Below are 11,791 nucleotides of genomic sequence, written 5' to 3'. Positions count from 1 at the left end.
GGGCACGGACCTGTTTTTATATGTTGAATTCTGGTCTGTGCTGCTGTCCCTGTCAAATGAAGGAGCCTCGCACCTTTCAGGCGGGACGTGAAGGTGACGCGCCGGGAGGGGGGAAAAAGAGGGGGAATTGTGGAGCCAGCGAGCAACCCGCTGAGTCCCCCCACACCCTGCAGTTTTATAACCTTGTAAGGAAGAAGGACCGGGCTCGAGATAATCCCCAATTTCTGATTGGCCCGCACGGGGCTTGATTGACACCACGCCCTGGCTCCGCCCAGTCCCAGTCACTTTATTGACACTAATGAGCGAGTTCTTTCCCACCGGTCTCCCGCTTGGAAGTGCTGACAGATCAAGGCAACAAATTTCAATTACCGGCCCTAATTTGTGTCCGCAGCGCGTTTGTTACCCATGTCAGTCCTGCCTGGCCCGTCAGACGGGGCAGAGCAGCAGCAGCAGCAGCAGCAGGAGGAGGAGGGACGCAGGGAGCCCGCCAGCGGGACGAAGTTTAGACCAACTGGGCTGATCCCGCGGACTGGGAAGAAGGGCGCGGAGACCCCCCACGCCTGGGGCAGCGGGAGGGGGCGAGACCCCTGCAAGGCTGGGGCCTGTTGTGCGCCTATGAGCGGGGTCTAGGGCGCGCGGGCGCGGGGGCGCCGGGCATGGCCGAGAAGCGGCGGACCTCGCCCTGCAGCGCGATGAGTCTCAAGGCGCACGCCTTCTCGGTGGAGGCGCTGATCGGCGCCGAGAAGCAGCAGCACAAGCCGCCGAAGCGGCGCAAGTTGGGAGCGGAGGAGGAGGAGGCGGCGGCGGAGGAGGAGGAAGAAGGGGGCAGCGGCTGCGGAAAGGGCTCCGGCGAAGGCGCCGAGAGCTCCCCGTTGCAGCCCCACGCCGGGGCCGCGTCGGCGCCTGGCAGGAGCTGCGGCGAGATGGAGCTGAGCTGCGGTGCCCGGGGACCCGCCGGTGAGTCTCCTCCCCGATCGCATCCTGTCACTGAACCCGGGCCCGGTCAAATCTGCCCACCCCGCCCTAACTGTCAAAGCAGCCGCTCGCCCCACGCATCAGTCGGGCCGGTGGATCTTCCCCAGGCATGCCGAGAAAGGGAGGGGGCGTATTCTACTCCGAATCCGGGTTGGCTCATTTTTGCTCGGTGTAAACCCTCCTGCGCCTGATCAGTCACTCCTGGCTCTTCCCTGTTTTGGGAGGCTCACTCTTCTTGACAGACCCCGGGCTTTTCAAGTTTCTTTCCTCTCTCCTCCTCTCCTTTGAACCCTGCTTGGCTCCGGATCCAACACTTTCCTTCTCCCCCACCCCGATTATTCCCCCCCTTAACACCGTGGGGAAAAGTCTCTCCCGCCAGTGAGCTGCTAGTAAAATATCTGTCAGAGCGGAGATGTGTTAATTAAACTTCTCCAGGCATCGGTTCCTGGGAAACCAAGCGCCTGGGGCGGAGCGATCATGTTCATGTAAAAGTTCCTTGCCCTGGGATTTTTTTTTACAGCTGCATTTCAAGTTAACACCCTCACCCCACAACTTAGACATAAATGAGCCGCCGCGAGGAGCAACGGTGGTTCGTGACAGTTAAAAACCCCGGTGCCTTAATATGTCAGAGCCAGGCAGCTCTGCAGAGGTCAAATCACATGTCTTCGTGTCCAAGGAAATCTGCAGCAAAGCTAATGCATGTCCCGCACGCCGGCAAAAAGCAGAGCAAGTGGTCTGACTCGGCTGCCCCAGTGTTGCATGTTTGCGCCTAGCCCTGAGGGGGGGCCCGGCACTGGAAGGGGCATGTTTGCTATGTAAGCCACCCGACCCGTGCAGTGTCAGCTTTGAACTTCAGGGCCCAACTCGGCACCCCGCGCGGGGACATCCGAGCGCAGGGCCCAGCTATAGAAGCGCCAGGGCCCAGTGCGCTCTGATCGCAATGCGTGTAAACGCGGGGTCTGGAGAGAGCGGGCGCGTTGAGGAGGCCCCGGAGCTGTTCCAGGCCTCACGCTGGCTCGCCCTTAGCTGCGGTGGGTGGTGCGGGGAGATTCTTGACTTGCTCTTTTCCTCGGTTGTTTCTGAGGAAGGGGCTGGATCCAGCAGCCCTTTCCCCGGGTGTTTTCCGCCCCCAAACCCTGGGCTGTGGAGATCCTGGCCCCGCTGCTCTCTGCCTGACACGCTCTCCTGCTTCCCTTCTTCCCGGCTCTCATTCCAGGCAGCTGCGAAGGGAGTTTCCTAGGAGGGTCCCCGCCAGTGTCACCCGGCGGCTCCCCCAAGGGGGCTAGGGCCGGTTCCCCTCCACCAGCCCAGCAAGCGCCCCGGGTAGATCTGCAGGGAGCCGAGCTGTGGAAGCGCTTCCATGAGATCGGTACCGAGATGATCATCACCAAGGCAGGAAGGTAAAAAGGCGCAGCGCGCACTCATCCTGGTCCCCGCCTCCGCCCCCCGGGGCACATCCACTGGGCAAAGGTAGACAGCCAGCGCCCAGGTTCCGCACCTTTGCTGGGAGCAGCAGGGCGGCGCAGGGACAGAGAAATTGCTTAGAAGTAATCGCACTCGGACTGCACAACCACGCAAAAATCACATCGCGATGGGCAATGTGAAGAGTTCGGGCCCATCTTCCCGCAGGCAGCGGTTTCGGGTAGTATGTTAGTTATTTCCACCGCACACTCGTAAATCCAACCAATGGAAACATTTTTAGTCTCTGGACCACTTTAATTTGTTGGTGCCCTTGTTTTTTGGAGCTAGGGAAAGCTGGAGTTTCTAGGAGGTTAAGATGATTACAGTTCATTCAGAAGACAATAATGAAGGAAAATCAGACTGAATACAAGAGACAGGATAGCCTAACTGTCTTCCTGATTTATGCTGTGTCCTCCTTCAGGTGGATAAACACATTGTCCCCTGTTTCAGTCATGTTAATCAAATACAAAATCTGTTGTTACAGAAGCCAGATTTGTATGCTGTTTAGGACAGCTAATTTATAATAACCGTACAGATGGCACACACAGTATAAAATCTGCAAATACATCAAAGTGGATAAAGCAAATTGATTTATGAGCTAGGTAGATCACAATAATTTTAGATGGGCACAGGAGCATGTGCAGTTTTAGGTTTCCTGTTCATTAGGATGAAGTCTATGAATGTTGTATTCTTTTAAAATACCCCCCCCCCCCCCATTTCCAGTGGATACACATGGCAAAAACCTGGCTAGTATAAAAATATCTGAACTTATTAGAAATTACAAAAACATATTTGATTGAATCCATATGCTACCTTCTCCATTTTCAGTGAGACTTTATTAATGATCAAAATGCAGTCTTAACCAGCACAAAGCAACATTTGTCTTGAAAGTCCAGTCAAAGATTTTTCTTTTTTTAATCTTACAGGTGCACTAAAATATTAGTAAAAACCAGTTAGCCAAGACAGTTTCACCCTGCTGCTTATTAAGAAATTCTAGAAATAACGTATTTTTTCCTTCTACAAATAACTTTTAATTTTGCTAATTGTTTTAGAGCAGCTGAAAATGTGGAATTTAACTTGGATGGCATCTGGATTTACATAAGACAAAAATCTTTTATTAGTATGTAATCAACTAGTCATTTTAAATATTCTTAGTTTTGCTTTCAATAATGAATTTTCTATATAAAAGGCAAGTGTCAAACATACATTGAATTGAGACATGATTTTTTAAATCTAAGTCTCCACATTGGTTAATTATTCCATTTTTGGCCACCAAATGATCTAAATTACAAACTTATCTATAAATATACTTTTGTACTTGGTCTCTGCTTTCAGTAAAGACGTTTACTGTCCCTTTCAATCATAAAGCAACTCACGCCCTTCACCTGTAGTATGTGGCAGACCAGAAGACCCTTCTGAATAAGAAATATATTATTTGGTTATAGCATGGCACATTGGGTTTTAAATTATATCACCATGTTTTATGATATAATTTGCTGATATAGGTGACACACCCTTTGCAGCTGTCAGCTAGAACTCAGCTGACTATTTCAATTTCTGCAGGTTGTGATCTTGCTTGATAAGAGAGGCTACTTGCGCATCTCATGTAATATATGTCTACTAAATGTGCAGCAGGGTTTAAATGCATATGTTGCTAAAATAAAAGCTTTAGAACAAAATTACTTTCTAACAATACAGTTGAACTGAAGTGGTGATGTCTGTGCTCTCATAATGTATCATAAAACATATGAAGCATTGGTCAGATAATATGCACTTTAAAAAACTGTTGCTCCCTATGAAATGAACAATTGCATGGCTGTGTGGCATACTGATAAAAAACCCAAAACTCTACCGACTTTTCTGTATTAGGGAGAGAGGAGGGTACCCACAAACTGGTTGCTTTTGCTGTACAGACTGTTTCCGAGTCTGTTTTGTATTAAAATTGCTTCCCTTTTTTCTATGTTCAGGCGGATGTTCCCTGCAATGAGAGTGAAGATCTCAGGCTTAGACCCACATCAGCAATATTACATTGCCATGGACATTGTGCCAGTGGATAACAAAAGATACAGGTATAGTAATTGTAAAACACAAAATTTGGGATGCAAACCAGACAGTAGGTAGAATTTAACGCTCTTCCAAATTCCTATTTTCATTTCAGTGCATAAAGATAAGGTATTGTGCTAAGCATGCAAGAACAATTGCAGTTTTTATTGAAGTGCTTTCTACATTTGGCTTAATGTTCTGTATATGCTTTCACAGACTGCAATTTAGCCCTGCGAAAGAGAAAATGTTAATGTATATTGTTCCTAGTTCATGGCTACAAAGTACATTCACTTTGTAGTTATTTTATCTGCATGAATACATATAAAAATATACATTATATATGCAATATAATACAATTAAATATATATTTAATGTAGTGACACTACATTAAAATATAAAGCATTTAAATGTTTTTACATTTACAAATGGATTTATGATAAATGCCGCTGTGTGTGTTATGGATTCAGGATAACAGATAGGTATCTTTAGTGATTTTGATTTGAATGAATTGATGGCATTTCAGTATGTGAAATTTCATATTTTAAAGAACGTATTGAGTAAAGATTGGTCAGTTATTGTAATTATTCTTTTAACACTTCAAAGAAGGGTCATATTTATGTAAACACTTAACAGGGCAGTCCTGGGCTAAGCAAGATGTCCCTTTCATATGGGACTGCTGGTCTGATTGAATGTTTGCAGGTTTAGATCCACAATAGCCACTATTAGCATGTTCAGATACTTTATGAATCAAAGGCATGATCTTATTGATTTTTAGCACGTGGTTCCGTGGGAGCAGGATTGGATCCTTACGTATTACCATTTTTGGTTATTTCAACCCATTTTTAGAACCAGAATATAGTAAATCAGTTCAATGTAGGTTTAATTTTAGAACTGATATAAGGAAAGAAGAAACAGTAACACTGAACTACATTTCGTGTGTTCCCTAAAATTGTTAACTGCAATATTCTCCTTCTGCAGTTACATTTATGACAATTATAGTTTTGTTAACAGAGAAATTTTAAACAGGGTGACGATAAAAACTCTAAGAATAATCGAGATAGTTTTTGATGAGGTTTTTTATTTGTTTTTTAATTATGTCATGACAAGCTAAAACAGGTTTTCTCTGAGCCAGAGCATTTAATTTAAAATGGAAAATATTTATGCTTATTTGGGTCCAAATTAAGACTTTGTCATCTGGTCGCAAACAGAAATGTAAATGTACACAGTTTTGTGAGATCATGTAGTTTCCGATATTTATAAACTGAAATAAATGTCAGCAATTTTGAATAAAGTTAAAAATTGTGATATTCAAATAAGCAAATTTATATTTAATATTAGTGGTTTTAACAACAAATGCATCTTTTCCATTTAATATCTATACCTATATCTATATCTATTATTATTATAGTCCTTGTGGTCTACACTGCTGATTGTTAACTTTCCAAAAAAAAACCAACCCAAATTCAGCTCATGTTATCATATATGAAATGCAATATTTTCATGGTTGGCAAAAACATATTTTGTTAATAATGTACTTAGTATTATGTTTATTTTATCTTTCTGGTAAATTATGGTGTTACTTTTACTTGATTTCATTTTCCTGTAAGCAAGATTGTTGTGTAGCAGATGCATTCTTCTATACTGGCTATTATTTTAGTCCCATTACTATGTCTTAATACTTTACACTCAGTCTGTCTTGGGAATCTGAACAGCATCTGAACAAGATCTGAACAGCTAAGATGCTAAACAGCTAAGATACTGTAACAATTGTACACTAGGCCTAATCCAGTTCCCATTGAAGTAAATGACAAAACTTTCACTGAAATGGTGCCAGCTCAGGATAATTTAGATTTAAATTTAGCAAAATTAAACCTTATCTGAAAAGTTAGGTATTGTTTTAAAATATTTAATAATATTAATGAAGTACAGTTTGTAAAATACAACCATAAAATAGATGAAGAACATATTCAAATCTAATTCATTCAGAAATGAAAAACAATAATAAGCCAGATGAGATATATTAGAGCAAATAGCAAACTATGATTTAGGTAGCAGATATGTCTCCAAAAAAAAAAAAAAAAAAAAGGAATAATAGAAAGTACATATTTCACATTTAATGGCTAGTATGGTTTACATCCATATATATTTGTAACAAATAATTTAGTTTCCACTATTGATAATGTGACATGTTCTTTTATCTCTTAAAGAGAACCATACAAAGAGACATACCCGATGAACATCTTGAAAGGCATTTTTTAAAATTAAATTGAATTTTTTCTTTTTTTTTTGTTAAGTGCATTGTTCTTTTTTGTGAAAGGTTCATGCTTCTCAGACACATTTAATTGCACAGTTTTTAATTTAGTAGGTTTAAAAATTGTTCCATAAAATAGCTGACTTCAGAATAATATATCTTTTTACTGAATGATAACTTACTTTTACTGCAGAATGACTTTGTTTATTTCTTTTTATAAAAAGAAACGTAATAGGATATGGGTTTTTTGTTTAAATATTTCTGTGGTACTGTCAAGAACATCAATACGGTTCACACAGAAATCTTCTCATTTGAACTTCATTCTCTTTTTCGTTGTCACAGGATGCGTTGTATCTGGAATAGCTTTATTTGTGAACTGTTTCATGTTAGAAACAACATGCTAAGGAAGTCATGTAAAGAGTTGTTTATGTCATTGTATAAATTAAGGGCCTGATTTTATGCTTGTTATTCTGGAGCCCATCCAGAGAGATGCCATTGAGATCAATGGATCTATCTTGACATAACTGGTGGTTAGTGGAAAGACTGCAGTTAGCCTTAATTGGAGTTGGATCAGGCTCTAAATGAGAGCAGAATTTGGTCCTATCTATTGTAGATACTTTTGCAGATATTTTATAACTCAGCTGTATGCAGAAATTGAAAATTGGCAATTGAAATGAAAGTAAATTAAAGTTGTTATTTGCAGCAAAGATGATGACTGTGGTTTGTAGTGCAGCTGTTAGGGTAATCTTGGCAGTGGTGAGGGAGAAGGCTTCCCAAGATGTTGTGACTTTGTTTATATTGATTACTTTCTCTTTATCTCTCAGATCTCAGTGGAATTGCCTAGCTATTTTTATAGGCAACTTTTAGGGGTTCCCCCCCCTTTTTTTTCTTTTGGTAAAATATTCACTTCCCTCTGGGATATTGTGACTAGCTCCATTGTACTTATTGTCCCTCAACATTTGTAGTTTGACAGGTGCTATACATACAAAGGCCTGCTATATCATTATTAATCAGCCTGTGAATTATTTCCAATTTCCTTCTGACATATGTTGGGCTTCTTTTTATAGGTATGTTTACCATAGCTCTAAATGGATGGTGGCTGGGAACGCTGATTCACCAGTACCTCCTCGTGTTTATATTCACCCTGATTCACCCGCCTCAGGGGAGACTTGGATGAGACAAGTGATCAGTTTTGACAAACTGAAACTTACGAATAACGAACTGGATGATCAAGGGCATGTGAGTATCTTGTGTCTAATAATATTTAAAACTAGCACATCAGTCATCACTTGAGGGTTTTATGACGTGAATTTTCCTGTTGACAAGAATGAACTCAGCCTTGCAAAGCTTCATAAATATTGACCAGCACACATGTAAAACTAATTCTTTTGCTTTGATAAATGATCATTTTAAAGGAAAGATTCTAGTTTACATGCCTCTCAAAAATATAGGACTCCAGTTAAGAATTGTGCAAGATTGAATTAATTAAACTAAAAGTATCAAATTGCTCTTATATTTTACCACTGTAACTTGCAATTTCAATTTTTATTAAAATGTGTGCTTAAACTCAGAAGTAGTTAGAATAAATGTTAGTAATATGTAATACGTTTACATGAATAAAAAGTGTATATATAACTGTTTTTTTAACCTAAACATTTGTGTGAAATCCCATGAGGTGTTAATAATTGCACTCCAGAATGAACAACATGGGAGCTGGGTTCACTCTGATAATGATTTATTACATACCTTATGAAGCAAGACCCTTTCACAGCTGAGGCTCATTACTTCTGAAAAAGCTGGCAGACGGCTACAGTATGAGCGTTTTGTGTGCAAGTTCTGAATTGTTTAGTTATGACATTATCTAATGTGACAAAATGTGTTTATATTCATATTTCCTTTTCGCTTGAAAACTGTTGAAACATGACAGATGTAAGCCAGGATCTTTCCAACAATCCCTAAAATAGTTGTACTTGACACCTTAGGAAATAATTAAAAAACAAGAATTGTTTTTAGTCAGGATGAAGCCTTTACTTTTGACAAATCCAGTAATAAATGACAAATGTTGGCATTCTTTCAAAGGGAACATTGACCTCAAAGAGTCTGGAGCTTTAAGAACTTGAGTGACAAGTCGGAGACCGGATGTGGGTTCCATTGAGCCTAAAGTGGCCAGACTTGTTAAATGGGATGATTCCTCAGTCACGAAAAGGGATAAAACAGAATATGGGTACCACTAGGGGCAAAGATACTCTGCATAGCTATCAGCACTTTTTTTCTGTGCACCTTTCCCATTGAAGTCAATGGGGACGCTGCTTGCAGAATGGTGGGAGAACATGGTCCCAGTTGTGAATTCTATAAGCCCCTTCATTTTCTCTAAAGAAAATATATATCTATAGGGTATGTCCGTACGGCAGTTACAGAGTGTAATTGTAGCTCTATTACAGAATGTAATTGTAAGTCTGTTGGGTGGACTTACTGAGCTAGCTGTAATCTGGCCAGGTCAGGCACTGGAGCAGTGAAACCAGAGTTCCAGATGGGCTTGTACAGCCTAAATTGAAGGCCCCTATATGGGAGTGAGTAGTAAAGTGATGGGGGTAATTCATGACTGCTTAAGTAATGGTTTTGCACCAGGGATAAATTTGGTCCAACAACTCTGCTGTGTTAACTATAGATATGTCCACATGAGAATTTGAATCAATAGTATTTTTGTTATGAACTTAATGTCTTTCCTCTCCATATTTACACTGTTTATCTGTGGAATTATGAACTAGGGGTCTGATCCTGCAATCCCAGAGTGAAGAAATGTTACTCAGTATGAGAAGTTCCATGGGCTTCAGTGGGATTACTTGGGTACCTGGAATTAAAGTGGACACGGGTTGCACTAACGCAACCTACATTTTATTAAAGTGATTAAGAAGCAAAGAGAGCTGTAATTCTGGACGACTCCAGATCTACAATTATAAGCAATGTCTGCACCTGGAGTTGGCTGCTGGATTCCTAGCTTGTGCAGACATACTTGCATTGTGTGCTAAAAACAGTAGTGTGGCATTGGTAGCTGGAGCAGAAGTGAGTGGCAACCTGACCTAGCTTCCCCAAGTATGTACTCATAAATCTACTGGCTGGGTTGATTTAGTTGGGATTGGCCCTGTCTAGAGCAGGGGGCTGGACTTGATGACCTTCTGAGGTCTCTTCCAGCTCTATGGTTCTATGATTCTATGAGATCCAGACAGGTTTGTACTCAAAGCACCTAGCCCATGTCACACTTCACTTCTACTCATATATTACCATGGCTTCACTGCAGTTTTCAGCATGCTACTTCCATGAGAGCTATAGAGAGTATGTCTATGTAAGCTGGAATTCACACCCCAACCTCCAAGATTAGTGATAGCCAAGCATTCAGGTGGACTGTTGTAACCATTGACTTCTGTTCTGCGAGGTTGCATATAAACATAGCAGTCTGCCCATGTGCTATCCATGGCAGGACTGGAGCTCAAGATTTAATCTTGAAGATGAACAAAGAGCTACGTTTCTTTATCCTGGACTGTATACCATGTATCATTCTGTATTGTGCAAGGTCACATTTCAGGCATTCTTTCCCTGGAGCTGAAATCCAGCCTTTATAGTACACTCTTATTCATGGTACAGAGAAATTTAAAATTACTGGAGCACTCTTTATTTATTAAAGTCTCAGTTTGAAAGCTAGCCAAGTAGTATTCTTCTACAGAGATCTAAGACACATTGAATTGATTCAGAACCACAATATTCTTCCCTCCCAAAACAAAACAAAAAATTGAAATGTAAGGGTTTCTTTTTAAAAGACAATAGAAGCTTGGTTGCAAAATTCTTATTTCTAAAGTCTGGCAAATTGCAAACACTCATCCTTACCAGAAAGGGCAAAACCAGAAAGTATAAAAGTGTCTATGTAATGTGTACATTCTTTCAGAGTAGCATGGAATGCTGAATGGAAATGGCTATGCAGCCTATGGGTGCCTCTAGCACTAATAGAAAAGGAATTATTGCATATTTTGTGATGAATAAAATAAATGTTTCCCATAAATGGGAAGGACCCACTTTTCTCTGTATGGTGAGAAGAAGAGGGATAGTAGATAAAAAAGCTAGCAGCCATGCCCACACAACCTCCCCAAATATTGTTTTTACATTTAAGGTCTGAATCTTCTTTTGTTGCACCCGTAATTTGGTGGATTTTATGTTCTGGCAAAGTTTATTTTCATTCTGTTCAGGCAGAATGGCTTGGTGAAACCTCAACTTGGTTTCAGCAGTTCTACTCCCCAATTACGTAACTCCATTGACCTCGTTGGAGTGACAGTAGTGAGAGATGAATTGGGGCCCTTACCAGTACTAACTTACTGGTACGGACAGCAGGGCTAGTCACAATTCACAATGACCTGTAATTTAGGCAGAAGGCTGCATTGCAACTAATCAGGAACACTAAGTAAATAGGTAAAATACACCAGTCAACTTTACACATTTTTAAGGGAAATGTTAATACCGACCCAGGTGCCCTCCATGTGAATGTCCCATGTGAACAAGGACTACATATGTGAACTGAAGACACAGAGGGACAGCTGTGTTTGTCTGTACTTTAAAAACAATGAGTGGTCCTGTGGCACCTTGGAGACTAACAAAAATATATAGAATCATGAGCTTTTATGAGCAAAACTCGCTTCATCAGATACATTGGAGTAGAAATAACAAATAACAGAAATATATATAAAACTTATTCTGAGCTAAATATCTTCAAATAAGTACCTGTCATTTGTACGGCCTGTGTTAATTAGGCTAATTAATTGAGCTAGATGTGTCCCATACATAGCTTGTGATGTGGAAGTGCAGATGTTAAAAGCAGGAAAAATTGGCTTTGTAATGCACCAACCAGTTAATGTTTTTGTTTAGACTCAGGGTACCAGTGTCAAATCTGTAGATGAATTCCAGTTCTGCAGACTCTCTCTTGGTTAGTGAAATTCCTTTGTAGAAGAATGGCTACTATTAAATCCATGGTTGAGTGACCAGGCAGGTAAAAATGTTCCCTTCCAGATTTATGTG

At 41.0% G+C, this 11,791-nt stretch overlaps 1 protein-coding gene across 1 annotated transcript in view; it reads left to right on the top strand.

Annotated features, from left to right (window-relative positions):
* Positions 1-275: 275 nt before the first annotated feature.
* The window catches only part of TBX18 (T-box transcription factor 18), a 30,754-nt gene continuing 19,238 nt past the window's right edge, over positions 276-11,791 (top strand). The window contains exons 1-4 of the mRNA XM_006133338.5: positions 276-957; positions 2,192-2,375; positions 4,404-4,505; positions 7,798-7,969. Coding sequence (XP_006133400.3) covers positions 657-957; positions 2,192-2,375; positions 4,404-4,505; positions 7,798-7,969 — 759 coding nt within the window. The 5' untranslated portion in view covers positions 276-656. The remainder of the gene's footprint in view (positions 958-2,191; positions 2,376-4,403; positions 4,506-7,797; positions 7,970-11,791) is intronic.

The sequence above is a fragment of the Pelodiscus sinensis genome, chromosome 3 (assembly GCF_052426305.1).
Source record: "Pelodiscus sinensis isolate ZL-2025 chromosome 3, ASM5242630v1, whole genome shotgun sequence".
Taxonomy (NCBI): Eukaryota; Metazoa; Chordata; order Testudines; family Trionychidae; genus Pelodiscus; species Pelodiscus sinensis.
This window is presented reverse-complemented; position numbering and strand designations above follow the sequence as displayed.